This window comes from Anomaloglossus baeobatrachus, chromosome 1 (genome assembly GCF_048569485.1).
Source record: "Anomaloglossus baeobatrachus isolate aAnoBae1 chromosome 1, aAnoBae1.hap1, whole genome shotgun sequence".
NCBI classification, from domain to species: Eukaryota; Metazoa; Chordata; class Amphibia; order Anura; family Aromobatidae; genus Anomaloglossus; species Anomaloglossus baeobatrachus.
In genome coordinates this window covers 767,284,244-767,301,211 of record NC_134353.1, presented here as the reverse complement: position 1 = coordinate 767,301,211, position 16,968 = coordinate 767,284,244, and the positions used below count along the sequence as shown (strand labels likewise).

General features: G+C 45.7%; 1 protein-coding gene across 1 annotated transcript in view; it reads left to right on the top strand.

The window, feature by feature from the left end:
• Nucleotides 1–16,460, top strand: part of P2RX6 (purinergic receptor P2X 6) — a 106,390-nt gene extending 89,930 nt beyond the window's left edge. Inside the window, exons 8-12 of the mRNA XM_075324394.1 lie at nt 2,276–2,385; nt 8,800–8,893; nt 8,967–9,032; nt 10,649–10,726; nt 15,607–16,460. Coding sequence (XP_075180509.1) covers nt 2,276–2,385; nt 8,800–8,893; nt 8,967–9,032; nt 10,649–10,726; nt 15,607–15,672 — 414 coding nt within the window. The 3' untranslated portion in view covers nt 15,673–16,460. The remainder of the gene's footprint in view (nt 1–2,275; nt 2,386–8,799; nt 8,894–8,966; nt 9,033–10,648; nt 10,727–15,606) is intronic.
• The last annotated feature ends 508 nt before the right edge of the window (nt 16,461–16,968 follow it).

Genomic DNA, 16,968 nt, shown 5'->3' with positions numbered 1-16,968 from the left:
AGGATTGCAGGGCTGCCAGTTGCACTGGGTCCCTAGTGTTTATTGATGATGCCCCACAGGACAGAAGCAGCTGGATGAATTCTGGAGTTTTCAGTGAGATATTGTGTGCTCAAATCCAGCTAAATGCAGCTAAACTGATTGGTTGGCGTTTAATAATACAGATGGAATATGACCCTAAACCTAAAGCCAAGGGAGCCCAGGAGTTTATTAAAGCAAAGAACTGGAATATTCTTGAATAGCCAAGTCAGTCACCTGATCTCAACCCACTAGAGACACATTTCACTTGTTAAAGACTAAACTTTAGACAGAAAGGCCCACAAACAAACAGTAACTGAAAACCGCTGCAGGAAAGACCGGCACAGCATTAAAAAGGAGGAAACACAGCGTCTGATGATGTCCATGAGTTCATGACTTCAGGCAGTCATTGCCAACAAAGGGTTTTCAACCAAATATTAGAAATTAACATTTTATTTCTAAGTATTTAATTTGTCCAATTACTTTTGAGCCACTGGAATGAAGGGATTGGGTTTAAAAATTTTTGTAGTTCCTCACAATTTTATGCAATCATTTTGTTCAAAGGTGAAAGTCTGAACTTCAACTGCATCTGAATTGTTCTGTTCAAGCTCCATTGTGGTAATGTATAGAACAAAAATGGGAAAAATATTGTCTCTGTCCAAATATATATGGACCTAACTGTAGCTAATTTATCGATGATACATTTGCTTTAAAGTTGCAGTGAAGTTGTGGACGTAGCTAGTTCCTAAAGCTGGGTTCACACTAAGCGACAGCGACAACGACGTCGCTGTTACGTCACCACACTGAGCGCTGGCTCCCTGCTCTCCTAGCTACAGTACACATCGGGTTAATTACCCGATGTGTACTGCAGCCACATGTGCAGAGAGCTGGGAGCCGGCGCTGGCAGTGTGAGAGCGGCGGAGGCTGGTAACGAAGGTAAATATCGGGTAACCACCTTGGTTACCCGATGTTTACCTTGGTTACAGCTTACCGCAGGCTGCCAGACGCTGGCTCCTGCTCTCTGCACATTCAGGATTGTTGCTCTCTCGCTGTCACACACAGCGATGTGTGCTTATCAGCGAGAGAGCAGCAATAAAAAAACGAACCAGGGCTGTGTGTAACGAGCAGCGATCTCACAGCAGGGGCCAGATCGCTGCTCAGTGTCACACACAGCGAGATCGCTAATGAGGTCACTGCTGCGTCACAAAAACCGTGACTCAGCAGCAATCTCAGCAGCGATCTTGCTGTGTGTGAAGCACCCCTAAGGGTACTTTCACACTTGCGTTTATTTCCTTCCGTTACAATCCGCCCTTTTGGAAAACAGCGGAATCCGTTAACGGATTCCGCTGTTTCCCATAGACTTGTATGGGTGACGGATTGTACCAAAAGGACCTGCGTTGCTTCCGCTGGGCGACGTTCCGTTGCTTCCGCCCAGCGGGAGGAACGCAGCATGTAACGTTATTTTGAGCAGCGGAATCCTCTGGATTCCACTGCGCATGCTCTTTTTTTTTTTAAATCAAACTTTATTTTGGCTCGCGGTGGCCGAACGTTCAGCTGAGCGCCCGGCCGTCGGCAAGCGACAGCGCTCAGCTGAGCGACCGGCCACCAGCATGCCCGGCCGCCGGCAAGTCACAGCGCTCAGCTGAGCGCCCGCCCGCTGGCATGCCCGCCCGCCGGCATGCCCGAGCGCCGGCAAGTGACAGCGCTCAGCTGATCACCCGGTGGCCGGCTGCAGGGAGCAATCAGCTGATCACCCGGGGGCCGGCTGCAGGGAGCGATCAGCTGATCACCCGGCGGCCGGCTACTGGGAGCGATCAGCTGATCACCCGGCGGCTGGCTGCAGGGAGCGATCAGCTGATCACCCAGCGGTCGGCTGCAGGGAGCGATCAGCTGATCACCCGGCGGCCGGCTACTGGGAGCGATCAGCTGATCGTTTACAATAGTCTGCCGCTGGTAAAACTGTAAAAAAAAATAAAAACGAATTGCGTTGTTTTGCAGCATCCGTTGCATCCGTTGTGCCACTATATGCAACACATCCGTTGTATCCGTTACACAACGCAATGCACTGGATACCGTTCAACGCAAGTGTGAAAGTACCCTAAGAGGTGTATCAGATTCTCAATATGTCACATAGTCCATATGGCACAATAAAGTGCCATTTAAGCTGCATGAAAATATACAAGATTTCATCAGATTGTTTAGGAGCAGCATTTTCCATAATGCAAATCCTTATGAATATGTTAATGGTAATATATTTCAGGGTGGAGTTGTTGGAATTGACATTATGTGGAACTGTGACTTGGACAAGTCAGAAAGCGCTTGTAAGCCACAATACTCGTTTAGACTGCAAGACAGGAAAAACAACTTTCGGTGAGATTTCTTATATTGCAAAATTTGACCTAGAAGACTTTAAAAAAATCCATGTACATCAAGACTATATAACCTTATTGGTATAAAAGCATATTTTATGCATATTTGCTTGCATGGAGAAATATCAATGAGTGTACAAACTGCTTACAAAATGTTGACGATTTTAAAAAAATTGTCTTGGATCAGGCATCTGCTTTCATATAAAAGCCACCATAGCAATAATCAAGAAACCCTAGCAAACAACTGATTTTGCAGGGGAGGACAGGGCACCATCAACTATACCATTCCCCTGTAGATACAGTATTAAAGGGAATATGTGAATAGGATCTAAAATATGTCTTATTCCAGAGAAATCTACATTTTTCTTATATGTAAGTTTGCTGTTCCAGGCTATGGGACTGACACTGATCTACATGAGAATCTGCAGAGCTTATTTTAGATAAAAAGGGGTGTTACCAGTGATATACGTCATGGCAGCTCTTTGCTTTCTTGATCTCACTGCAGAGCTATGGGTGATTATAACTGCCACATCTATGTCAGGCTGCCAACAGGGGGAGCTGGAGTCCTGCAGGGAAAGACACTACACGAAGCTGAATGAGCAAGGAGGGGAACTCCCAGTGTATGCTAATGCAGTGTCTGCTAGCATCAGCCGGACAGCTGGAGCTGTGGGGCATGCACGGAATAGTCAGACGGGTCCGGGTCATACACAGTACGGGCAGCAGGAAGACCGGAGGAACTAGCAGAGGATGGAGTCGAGATCAGGCTGAGGTCAGTACCAGAGGAAACAACCGAGTGGGGAGGTAGGAAAGGGGGGAACAACCAGGGCTATTGTGGGAAGGAAGGTGCTGGGACAGAGTAATGGCAGAACAACTAGGGGACAGCACACAGACAGAGGTTTAGGGCACAGAGAGGAAACAGATCAGGATCACACTTACAGGGACCAGCACTCACAGGCAAAGCAGCACTAAGCTTATAGCCGGTGCTGGTTCACCAGAGATGACAGTATTTAAAGCATCCCAGCTTCGTAAGTGAGGCCCGGGAGAAGGCTCCACCCCCTAGCCATGTGGATGGGGAGGGGAAACCATGACAATCTGCATATTTCCTCCTCCTGTTGCACAGCAGAGCTGTGAAAGCTGCAGCAAATGTTTGTAGGAAGACAGAGTTCAGTTCTACTGTCCTGTGTTACTTACATGTATCACACTGGTAACTCTCCTTTTATTAAAAATAATCTCTGGAGGCAGGTTCTCTTGCAAATCATTTATGAATGAGAAAAACATTGATTTCATTGGAATAGGACATTGGATTGTAGCTATCCAAGTATTATTTTATTCAGCTTCCTATGACCTACATGCCCATATAGACAGCTAAAGATGACCTACCTTATTTCCCCAAAAAGAAGACCGACCCAGAAATTAAGCCCTAGAAGGATTTTTGTAGCTTTTTTGAGTATGCTTAAAATATAAGCCCTACTCCAAAAATAAACTCTAGTTGAGGTTCTATAAGGAAGTGTCCAAGCAGCTAAAAAGTTAAAGAATAGAGCAAGACTCTTCATCAAAGAAAGTAGACACCCCCAAAGAAAATAGACACCACCCCTTCCAAAATAAAAATAAGTGAACTCACCAGACCTCAAACAATTACAATTAGCAAGTGGATGGGCTCTCATACAGAGATCTGTGTTGCTGTCAGGTCTCTCGCCATTCGAGCTGCATTGCATTGTAGCTCTCACAAACAGATCAGGTACGAGTATCACTCCGTGTGAGTGATGCTGCTTTGCTTCCAGTCATCAGGGGGAGCCAACCACTGTAGAGCGCAGGGGGATATGACAGCGATATATGTTATGATCCAGTAACCGTGGAAGATTACAGAAAAATCCCATGCCATCTCAATCCCCTAACTATCAGACCACACTAAAAGTAGCAGTGGAGCGGTCCTAAACACCTAGACGCTACATCACAGCTGGAGAAACTAGCTACACCTCACAGATAGAAATGAGGAAATCTACCTTGCCTCAGAGAAGTCCCTAAAGGAATAGCCAGCCCCGACATATAGAGATTATGGTGATGTAGGAAAACACGATACACAGCTAGGAAAAATAGATTTAGCAAAGGTGAGGCCCGACTACCTAGATACAAAGGATAGAAAAGAAAAGTGATTGTGATCAGTACAAAAACCCTGCAGAAAAATACCAATCTCCTGATAGTTAAAATGGTCCTGTGGGTCAAACGACCTCACCCCCACTATATCAGGTACTCTTGTAAATAGTGGGAGAAACAAAATACCAAAAAGAATACAAAAAATATAAAAAGTGCAAATAATCAAGTTTGACAGGAAGAATCTCCCTTTTTTGCAGTAGAGGTAGCAAAGAGGGAACCCCCATGCTCACCAAACTAGAAAAGCAAATCTTCACCTGCAAGAAAACATATTCCAAGTAAAACAAAAGAAAAACAAACACCCTAAGGTGTAAATCAGGAAGCAAAGTAAAAGCTTGCAAACTTATCTGCAGAGGTCTTGCATAGGAAAACAGGGAAGGACAGAACTCCAAGCCAAGTTCAGAGACTGAGGGAAATTCTACTATCACTGGCGCCAGCAAGGCAAAAAGTGCTCTCCTATATGCACCAGGCTTGTCTGCAATAGGACTTTCTTAATTCCCAATTAACGCCAACACCTGTCTGAGTCACAAATTCAGACTCCGCTTCACTACCATTCCTGGCCACCAGAGGGAGCTCCAAAGCATGTAATTTAGGCCTTTATAAATATACTAGAAGGTGGCCCGATTCTACGCATCGGGTATTCTAGAATTTACGTATTGTGTAGTTCATGTATGATTTTTGTTATATATATATATATATATATATATATATATATATATATAGATGTTGTTGTGTGTAGTTACCAAGTGTTTGTGTAGGGCGCTGTACATGTTCTGGATGTTGTCTGGGTGTGATGGGGGGTGAGAGCGGTGTTGTTTGTGTGTTGCGTTGTTTGTGGAGCGCTGTGTGTCTGTAGCGTTGTGTGTGTGTTGCGCGGTTTGTGTGTGTGTGGTGTGTTTTGGGGGAGGTATGTTTTGTGCAATGTGTGTGTTGTGCGGTATGTGCGTATATTTGTGCGTGCAGCGTTGTCTGTGTGTGTGGGTGTCTGTGTAGGGCAGTTGTTTGTGGTTCCCAGTGTGTGTGTGTGGTGTGTTGTGCAGTGCGCGCGTGCGTGTGTGTGTGTTGGGGGGAGGTGTGCACTCCCCATCGTGCTCCATCCCCCATGCAGCGCACTCCCCATCGTGCTGCATCCCCCATGCTGCGCACTCCCAAACGTGCTCCATCCGCCATGCTGCGCACTCCCAAACATGCTCCATCCCCTATGCTGCGCACCCCCCATCGTGCTCCATCTCCCATCCTGCGCACTCCCAAACGTGCTCCATTTGCCATGCTGCGCACTCCCAAACGTGCTCCATTCGCCATGCTGCGCACTCCCAAACGTGCTCCATCCGCCATGCTGCGCACTCCCCATCGTGCTCCATCCCCCATGCTGCGCACTCCCAAACGTGCTCCATCCGCCATGCTGCGCACTCCCCATCGTGCTCCATCTCCCATGCTGCGCACTCCCAAACGTGCTCCATCCGCCATGCTGCGCACTCCCAAACGTAGTCCATCCGCCATGCTGCGCACTCCCAAACGTGCTCCATCCGCCATACTCCACACTCCCCATCGTGCTGCATCCCCCATGCTGCGCACTCCCAAACGTGCTCCATCCGCCATGCTGCGCATTCCCAAACGTGATCCATCCGCCATGCTGCGCACTCCCAAACGTGCTCCATCCACCATGCTGCACACTCCCAAACGTGCTCCATCCGCCATGCTGCGCACTCCCAAACGTGCTCCATCCGCCATGCTGCGCACTCCCAAACGTGCTCCATCCGCCATGCTGCGCACTCGCAAACGTGCTCCATCCGCCATGCTGCGCACTCCCAAACGTGCTCCATCCGCCATGCTGCGCCAGCATCAGCCTCTCTACCTGCAGCATCAGCCTCTCTCCTCCCAGCATCAGCCTCTCTGTCCCCAGCATCAGCCTCTCTGTCCCCAGCATCAGCCTCTGTCTCCAGCATCAGCCTCTCTCCTCCCAGCATCAGCCTCTCTGTCCCCAGCATCAGCCTCTCTGTCCCCAGCATCAGCCTCTCTGTCCCCAGCATCAGCCTCTCTGTCCCCAGCATCAGCCTCTCTGTCTCCAGCATCAGCATCTCTGTCCCCAGCATCAGCCTCTCTCCCCGCAGCATCAGCCTCTCTGTCCCCAGCATCAGCCTCTCTCCTCCCAGCATCAGCCTCTCTGTCTCCAGCATCAGCCTCTCTGTCTCCAGCATCAGCCTCTCTGTCTCCAGCATCAGCCTCTCTGTCTCCAGCATCAGCCTCTCTGTCCCCAGCATCAGCCTCTCTCCCCGCAGCATCAGCCTCTCTCCCCGCAGCATCAGCCTCTCTGTCCCCAGCATCAGCCTCTCTGTCCCCAGCATCAGCCTCTCTGTCCCCAGCATCAGCCTCTCTGTCCCCAGCATCAGCCTCTCTGTCCCCAGCATCAGCCTCTCTGTCCCCAGCATCAGCCTCTCTGTCCCCAGCATCAGCCTCTCCGTCTCCAGCATCAGCCTCTCTCATCCCAGCATCAGCCTCTCTGTCCCCAGCATCAGCCTCTCTGTCCCCAGCATCAGCCTCTCTGTCCCCAGCATCAGCCTCTCTGTCCCCAGCATCAGCCTCTCTGTCCCCAGCATCAGCCTCTCCGTCTCCAGCATCAGCCTCCCCATCCCAGCCTTCCCCAGGATCAGCCTCTCTCCTCCCAGCCTCCTCCAGCACGCCGTGCTCCTCTGCCGACACTCACAGATCCGATCGCATACACTCACACACACCCGATCGCATACACTCACACAGACCCGATCGCATACACTCACACACACCCGATCGCATACACTCACACACACCCGATCGCATACACTCACACACACTCGATCGCATACACTCACACACACACACATTGACGATATTGCACATACGCGCTCATACTCACAACATCCGGAGATACCACATGCTTCTGGCCATGTGATCCTCCGGCAGGTCCTGGAAGCTCACAGCACAGTATCGCCGCCGAGAAGCAAGCGATATCCCAGGATGTTGTGAGTATGTGGATGCGATGTGATGTGTGTGTGAGGTGTGTGTGAGAGTGAGTGTGATCTGATGTGTGTGTGTGTGCTGTTATGTGTGTGCGTGTGTGTATGTTCCGCCGCTGCAGGACCTTAATGTGTGGATGCGATGTGATGTGTGTGTGAGGTGTGTGTGAGAGTGAGTGTGAGCCGATGTACACTGGTAACTATGATACACATCGGGTAACTAAGGGACCTTAGTTACCCGATGTGTATAATAGTTACCAGCTTTCACGGCCTCCGTCAAGATCCCAGCATCGCAAGGTTATGTCTGGCGCTGCTGGGATCCTGACGGAGCCGGTGTAGAAGCAAGCGATATCCCAGGATGTTGTGATGTGTGAGGTCTGTGTGAGAGTGAGTGTGATCTGATGTGTGTGTGTGTACTCACCTGGGAGTCGGAGCTCCGTGTCAGTTGGGCCAGAGCGACCGTGCATTGCGTGAGGGGGGCGGGGCCTGCAGAGAGCCGGGGCGAGAGGCCAATCCGTGGGGGGGGCGGGGCCATGGCGAGCCCAGCGGCCAATCAGCTTTGTGTCGCCGTAAGGACACAATTTCGGAGCATGACAGACAGACAGACAGAATAAGGCAATTATATATATAGATTATGTGCCCACCACTAAATGACTAGTTCTGCACCATGAGAATAGCAGATCAGATAAGAAAATGGTCATCTGAACTAGTAATAGGATTAACACAAAATGTTGATGTTCCAGAATGTCATGACGTGATTATATTTCAATAAATGTTGATTTTGTTTTTCAAGAAATGTGAATTGTTGTTTATGGGAAAATATAAGACATCCTCTGATAATAAGCCCTAGTGCATATTTCAGAGCAAAAATTAATATAAGACCCTGTCTTATTCTTGGGGAGACACGGTATATGCCTATTTTGACAGGTTAGTAGATCCTACTGATAGATTCTCTTTAAATGACTGTCTATTAAATAAGTGATCCAACAGAGTCCATTAGTGCCAAATTAACCCAGTTGTGATGGTTACAGCTTTTTTTAGCAAATTCTTCATCAAAGGTAATAAATAAAAAACTACTTTCAGGCTCATTCTGAATCCATCTTTGTCCCTCTTCCATAGAAGCTAAGGAGCTGCTCACTTGACACTTTCTCTTCTAGTAGCAAAAATTCATACCAAAAAAGATTGTTTGGCTGGCAGATACAGAGAGGGAAGAACGGAGACGAGTGCTATATAGCTAAAAAAGTATTGTTATTATTTGTTTTATTACTTTGCAGAACAGCAACTTATTATTGGGATCAAGGGAATCGTGAATATAGAGATCTCTTAAAGCTCTACGGGATCCGCTTTGAAATATCTGTGACAGGAGAGGTTTGTGTTTGCGGCAGTTGAATATTACTAAGTCTTGTGTTTCCAGTTTAATGATTTTGTTTTTTATATGCAGGCCAGAAAATTTAGTCTAATTCCAACAGTCATAAGTCTTGGAACTGGATGTGCCTTCTTGGGAGCAGTGAGTAATTATTATTGACTTCTTATCACAACTAGACTGGGCTAAAGCTACTTTTATTTATTTAGTAGCTATAGTACTCGGCGTTGCCCGGGATATTAACTTTCTCTGTCTCCCTCCCAGTCTCTGTCTGTCTGTCTTTGTTTCTCTGTCTGTCTATCTGTCTGTGTCTTGGCCTGTCAGTCTCTGTCTGTCTCTTTCACTGTCTGCTTCTGTCTCCCTGTCTGTCTCTGTATCTCTTTGTCTGTCTCTGTTTTTGTCTGTCTCTCTCTATCTGTCTCTCTCTGTATGACTGTCTCTTTCCCTGTCTGTCTCTGTCTATCTGTGTGTATGTCTGTGTCTCTCTGTGTCTGTGTGTTTGTCTGTCTCTATCAGTGTCTGTCTCTGTCTATCTCTCTTTCTGTCTCTGTATCAGTCTGTCTGTCTATCTCTCTCTATGTCTCTGTCTGTCTCTCTCTATCTCTCTGTGTGTCTGTCTGTGTGTGTGTGTCTGTCTGTCTCTTTCCCTGTCTGTTTGTCTATTTCTTTATCTCTCTGTTTGTCTCTCTGTCTTCTTCCCTGTCTTTCTCTTTTTCAGTCTGTCTCTTTCCCAGTCTGCCTCTGTCTGTACCTTTCCCTGTCTGTCTGCCTCTTTTCATGTCTGTCTCTGTATTTTTGTCTCTGACTTTTTCCCTCTCTCTGTGTGTCTCTTTCACTGTCTGCCTCTTTCCCTGTCGGTCTCTTTCCCTGTCTCTCTGTCTTCTCTTTCCCTGTCTGTTACTTCCCTGTCTGCCTCTTTCTATTTGTCTGTCTCTTTCCCTGTCTGCCTCTGTTTGTTTCTTTCCCTGTATGTCTTTTCCCTGTCTGTCTGCCTTTTTTCCCTGTCTGATTGTCTCTGTCTCTTTCCCTGTCTATTTCTTTCCCTGTCTATCTCTTTCCCGGTCTGTCTCTTTCTCTGTCTGTCTGTCTCTTTGCCTTTTTCCCTGTCTGTCTCTGTCTGTTTGTCTCTTTCCCTGTCTGTCTCTTTTCCCGTGTGTCTTTCTGTCTGTCTCTTTCTCTGTGTGTCTGGCTTTTTTCCTATCTGTCTCTGTCTGTTTGTTTGTCTTTTGTCTCTTTCTCTGTCTGTCTCTTTCTCTGTCTGTCTGTGCCTGTCTCTCTGTCTCTCAGTCTCTCTGTTTGTGTCTGTCCGTCCACCGACATATTACCTCACACCTAAGCTTCTTATACTAACAATTTCATTTTTTCCTATAGCAACCAATCACAGCTCCTATCAATAACCTGTATCTTCCATCTCCATTCACTTTAATGGAGGCAGTTTTTTTGGAGAGTAACTGTAAAGCGTGGGGTTAAATTTTTCCATCAAAACATAGTCTATGACGTTCCCTGAGTCAAATGAGGTGTCTGTGCAAAATTTCGTGATTATAAATGCAACGGTGCAGATTCCTTTAGCGGACATACATACACATACATACATACACTCAGCTTTATATATTAGATTTTCTAATTGTATATCATTGGAATTGTATTTTTTTATATCACATTGTGTATTATACTCCAATTTCAAGTCTGTGTCCTTTTATTGTGAGCATCTGTAGAATATTGATTAATATTGTAGAATAATTATTACATTCTTGTTGTAGATTACACTTCTTTGTGACTTGATCCTCCTATATTTGAACACGAGGTCAAATTTCTATTGGGATTGCAAGTATGAAGAGGTAGGTCAAGGGTTAATCGTAGCTGTACATTGTACAGTATGTCAGTGAGGCTTTTGCAAAGCATGGAGAGTATTGCACGTGCATTGGGTCAGGAGTGCACAACGCATGCCCAAGATGAGCCTGAGCACAGGAGCTCAGCTGTCAATAATAATAATAATAATAATCTTTATTTGTATAGTGCCAACATATTCTGCAGCGCTTTACAATTCAGAGGTTCATATAAAAGCAATCATAAGTAACAGTTAAAGAAAATACATTAATTAAAGCAAAAATAAAGACAACCCCTCTCGTAAGAGCTTATAATCTACAATGGGGTGAGGTGGGGGGGGGTGACACAAGGTTCAAGTGCTTATTTACAATGATATTCCAGCCATCTCAAAGAAATGGGGGATAGATAAAGGTTGCATGAGCCAGTCACCCACCAATCTTTGAAATGCTTTTGGAAGCGGTGGAGTTTGACGGAGAATTATGTTCTGATAAAAAGTGGAGGAGCTATATACAGTGCCTACAAGTAGTCTTCAACCCCCTGCAGATTTAGCAGGTTTACACATTCGGAATTAACTTGGCATTTTGGCATTATGACATTTGGACTGTAGATCAGCCTGGAAGTGTGAAATGCACTGCAGCAAAAAAGAATGTTATTTCTTTTTTTTTTTTTTTTTTTTAAATTGTGAAAAGTTTATTCAGAGGGTCATTTATTATTCAACCCCTCAAACCACCAGAATTCTGTTTGGTTCCCCTAAAGTATTAAGAAGTATTTCAGGCACAAAGAACAATGAGCTTCACATGTTTGGATTAATTATCTCTTTTTCCAGCCTTTTCTGACTAATTAAGACCCTCCCCAAACTTGTGAACAGCACTCATACATGGTCAACATGGGAAAGACAAAGGAGCATTCCAAGGCCATCAGAGACAAGATCGTGGATGGTCACAAGGCTGGCAAGGGGTACAAAACCCTTTCCAAGGAGTTGGGCCTACCTGTCTCCACTGTTGGGAGCATCATCCGGAAGTGGAAGGCTTATGGAACTACTGTTAGCCTTCCACAGCCTGGACAGCCTTTGAAAGTTTCCTCCCGTGCCGAGGCCAGGCTTGTCCGAAGAGTCAAGGCTAACCCAAGGACAACAAGGAAGGAGCTCCGGGAAGATCTCATGGCAGTGGGGACATTGGTTTCAGTCAATACCATAAGTAACGTACTCCACCGCAATGGTCTCCGTTCCAGACGAGCCCGTAAGGTACCTTTACTTTCAAAGCGTCATGTCAAGGCTCGTCTACAGTTTGCTCATGATCACTTGGAGGACTCTGAGACAGACTGGTTCAAGGTTCTCTGGTCTGATGAGACCAAGATCGAGATCTTTGGTGCCAACCACACACGTGACGTTTGGAGACTGGATGGCACTGCATACGACCCCAAGAATACCATCCCTACAGTCAAGCATGGTGGTGGCAGCATCATGCTGTGGGGCTGTTTCTCAGCCAAGGGGCCTGGCCATCTGGTCCGCATCCATGGGAAGATGGATAGCACGGCCTACTTGGAGATTTTGGCCAAGAACCTCCCCTCCTCCATCAAGGATCTTAAGATGGGTCGTCATTTCATCTTCCAACAAGACAACGACCCAAAGCACACAGCCAAGAAAACCAAGGCCTGGTTCAAGATGGAAAAAATCAAGGTGTTGCAGTGGCCTAGTCAGTCTCCTGACCTTAACCCAATTGAAAACTTGTGGAAGGAGCTCAAGATTAAAGTCCACATGAGACACCCAAAGAACCTAGATAACTTGGAGAAGATCTGCATGGAGGAGTGGGCCAAGGTAACTCCAGAGACCTGTAGCAGCCTGATCAGGTCTTATAAAAGACCATTATTAGCTGTAATTGCAAACAAGGGTTATTCCACAAAATATTAAACCTAGGGGTTGAATAATAATTGACCCACGCTTTTATGTTGAAAATTTATTAAAAAATTTAACTGAGCAACATAACTTGTTGGTTTGTAAGATTTATGCATCTGTTAATAAATCCTGCTCTTGTTTGAAGTTTGCAGGCTCTAACTTATTTGCATCTTATCAAACCTGCTAAATCTGCAGGGGGTTGAAGACTACTTGTAGGCACTGTATATGAATTGACTTCAATTAGGGAAAGTGATAAGACACCTGAAAAAGATGTTTTTTTAGGGAGCGTTTGAAGCTGTGCAAGTTGTGGATCATCCATGTTTTTGGGGTAGAGCATTCCAAAGGATTGGTGCAGCTCAGAAAAAGTCTTGGAGCCGGGCGTGGAAGGTTCGGATTTGTGTGGATGCTAGTCGAAAGTCGTTTGCGGAGCATAGAGAACGGGTAGGGTGATAGACAGAGATAAGGATGGAGATGTAGGGGAGTGCCGTGTTGTTAAGAACTTTGTGGGTGAGAACAAGCAATTTAAATTGGATCCTGTAATGTATGGGAAGCCAGTGCAATGACTGGCACAGAGCAGAAGTGTCCAGGAGTGGATCAGGGCCACAGTGAGGGTTTTTGTAGTTTCCATGGTGAGAAAGGGGCAGATTCTAGAGATGTTCTTCAGGTGAAAGTGACAAGAGTGGGCGAGAGATTGTGTATAGGAGGTGAAGGAAAGATCTGTGTCAAGCATAACACCCAGACAGCAAACCTGCAGCCTAGGCGTTATTATGGTGCCGTACACAGAAATGGAGATGTCAGGTTTAGGGAGGTTAGTAGAATGAGGGAGTAGAAAAAGTTCAGTTTTGGAAAGGTTAAGTTTCAGATAGAGAACAGACATTATGTTGGAAACTGCGGACAGACAGGGGGATGAGGTCAGGGGATGAGGTGTATAGTTGTGTGTCTTAGTATAAAGATGGTGCTGGAAGCCAAATTTGCTGATGGTCTGTCCAATTGGGGCAGCGTAGAGAGAGAAGAGAAGAGGACCAAGGTCTAAACCTTGAGGGACCCCAACAGTTAGAGGAAGAGAAGATGTGGAGCAAATGATACACTGAAAGAGCTCTGAGAAAGATAGGAAGAAAACCAGAAGAGAGTGGTGTCTTTTAGACCGACTGAGTGGAGCATAGCGAGTAGGAGATGGTGGTCAACAGTGTCGAAAGCTGCAGAGAAGTCAAGAAGAATAAGCAGAGAGTAGTCACCATTACATTTTGCTGTGAAAAGGTTATTGGTCACTTTGATGAGGGCAGTTTCTGTAAAATATAGGGCAGAAGCCAGACTGTAACGGATCTACAAGAAAGTAAATGGAGAGGTCACGGGTAAGGTGGGAGTAGACCACGAGTTTCAAGAGTTTAGAGATGAAGTAGAGATTTGAGACTGGTCTGTAGTTAAAGTTCTGCTCAAAAGTTTACATACCACGGCAGATTTTTTTTGCTTTCTTGGCCTTTTTTCAGAGAATATGAATGATAACACAAAATCTTTTTTTTCCACTCATGGTTAGTGGTTGGGTGAAGCCATTTAATGTCAAACTACTGTGTTTTCTCTTTTTAAATAATAATGACAACGAAAAACATCCAAATGACCCTGATCAAAAGTTCACATACCCCAGTTCTTAATACTGTATATTGCCCCCTCTAACATCAATAACAGCTTGAAGTCTTTTGTGGTAGTTGTGGATGAGATAATATAGCCAAGGTTTATGTACTGCATCTGAGAAGGGCTTACAGAGCAAGGATATCTGTTTACAGGGCCAAACAGGGTTTTAAATAGGGTTTTTCTAGTTTATTGGCACAAACGGTAGAGATAGCATTTGCCTGCCCTTCCACCATGAGTAAACTTTCCAGGAGTGTAAAGAGGTTGCCCACTACTTTAATAACTTATTCTCAATTGTTATGTTTCTTCATTGAAAATAATAACAGCCCACATGCAACTCCAGTACTGGCGCCATTTTTTAAACATTGGTACCTGGTCTTCCAGGGCTTGTATGACATTATTATGGCACGAGAACCCTGAAAACTATCAAAGGCCGCTTTTTCTCATTTCCTTCAGACGTAACTGACATCTGGAGGAGATGAGAGAGCAGAGTGAAGCGGCGGCTGGTTGGGTGCAGGATTCACATGACATATCAATGTCATGTGAGCCCCAGGAGGCCAAGTACTAAAGGAACGTGAGTATAAGCTTTTGTTTTTTTTATAAGGGGGAAAACTGAAATTGAGAAAGGGTTGTTCAAGTAGTAAATAACCCCTTAAGAATAATTGGAACTAGGAATCTGCCACTTAAGCCGACCGTACACAGATGACTATTGGCCGAACAATGCTTAGTCCCATAATTACACCATCTGCCATCTCAGCCGACTTTTTCATACAGTGGTGCACTTGCTCAGCTTTTCATAAAGCTATCGACTGATATGTCTGCCAGCAGTTTATCTCCAGGAGAATAATGTAATTGGTAGTCCAAAATCATTCATGCCGTATTAACATCTTCCTCAATGATCAGTCTTTCAGCACTCCGATGCACAATACACCAACGGTACACATCATCAAAATCGATGGGTTTAGCCGACACTAGTCTAATGTGCATCTGGGCCTTTAATGTTCCTTTACTTAACAGTCCTCTATTGCATAAAAAACAACTTCATTGAAAATAACACATATGAAAGGTCCCATATACGGATTTGGCATCCGGTCCAGGAGCTTGGTTTTCAGATTGTCCAAGGACAGGCCTTCATCAGTAACCATGTTGTTCTTACTGTATTTTTTCGGCTATCTAGAAACGGTCTGTCGTAGTCAGATATTAGGAGGAAAATACCATTATTAGTAATACCAATAATAATCATATCATGGCAATAAAATACAATATTATGTTCAAATAAATGTTACCTCTTGGTATTTATAATTCAAGTACAATCTGTTTTTGTGTTGAAAATTGTAATAATTGTGTGTTTTCAATTTCATCTTGTTTTAGGCTAAACCACCGAAGACACAGGAAGCCCCAGATCCAGATTCATTACTAAATACTAGCATAGACTAAAAATGGCCAAGAGTATTTTTCAAGGCTTTATTTTTTGATCAAATAGCACAAGATAAAATTTCATCGTGCTAGACATAAACTATTTATTACTTTTCAGATTATTCTACCATGTTACCTAACACAAAAAAAGCTTCAAGGTCAAAAGTTATAAAAGCACAAGTGTTATTATGATTAACATATTTTCGATGTGAACATATTAGAAGACCCGTCAGCTTTTTTTGCATTAATTAATTCTGGGGCATCTTTCTTTAATTTCTGGACTTTGCCATTCTTTAGATATTATTCCTGGAAATCTACTATGACACTGTCCGGTTACTGTTCAAAGTTGTCAATTTCTTTATGAATATCCAGTGGGACTAACCGAGAAATGGCACACAGCAGAGGTCTATGAAAAAATTCTCCAGTCTTGCATGCATTAAAATCAGTCACTTACTAATGTACTGTATATAGCTGACATGTTAGTCTTTCATGAACTCCTGGTTATGTCCAAGTCAGTTTACCTGCGGTCAAAGGTGGAGGGAATCTCCAGCTGTGACCACAATTAACCTGAGTGATGTCAACGCTGATTGCGCCGCTCATTTACTTAAGCTGGGTTCACACTAAACGACAGCGACAACGACGTCGCTGTTACGTCACCATTTTCGGTGACGTAACAGCGACCTTGTAAGTCGCTGTTATGATCGCTGCTTAGCTGTCAAACACAGCAGAAGCAGCGATCATAACGTCGCTGTGCTACATGTGCAGAGAGCAGGGAGCCGCGCTTAGCGCTGGCTCCTTGCTCTCCTGCAGCACACATCGGGTTAATTAACCCGATGTGTGCTGCAGCTACATGTCACAGTTCAGAGAGCAGGGAGCCGCGCGCACTGCTTAGCGCTGGCTCCTTGCTCTCCTTGCTACAGTATACATCGGGTTAATTACCCGATGCATACTGCAGCCACATGTCACAGTGCAGGAGCCGGCACTGGCAGCAAGAGCGGCGGAGGCTGGTAACCAGCGTAAACATCGGGTAACCAGGGAAAGGTTTTCCCTTGGTTACCCGATGTTTACGCTGGTTACAGCTTACCGCAGCTGCCAGATGCCGGCTCCGGCTCCTGCTCGCTTCATTTCGTCGCTCTCTCGCTGTCACACACAGCGATGTGTGTGTCACAGCGGGAGAGTGACGACCAAAAAATGAAGCTGGACATTCAGCAACGACCGGCGACCTCACAGCAGGGGCCAGGTCGTTGCTGAATGTCACACACAGCGACAGCGACGGGACGTCGCTGCAACGTCACAGAAAATGGTGACGTAGCAGCG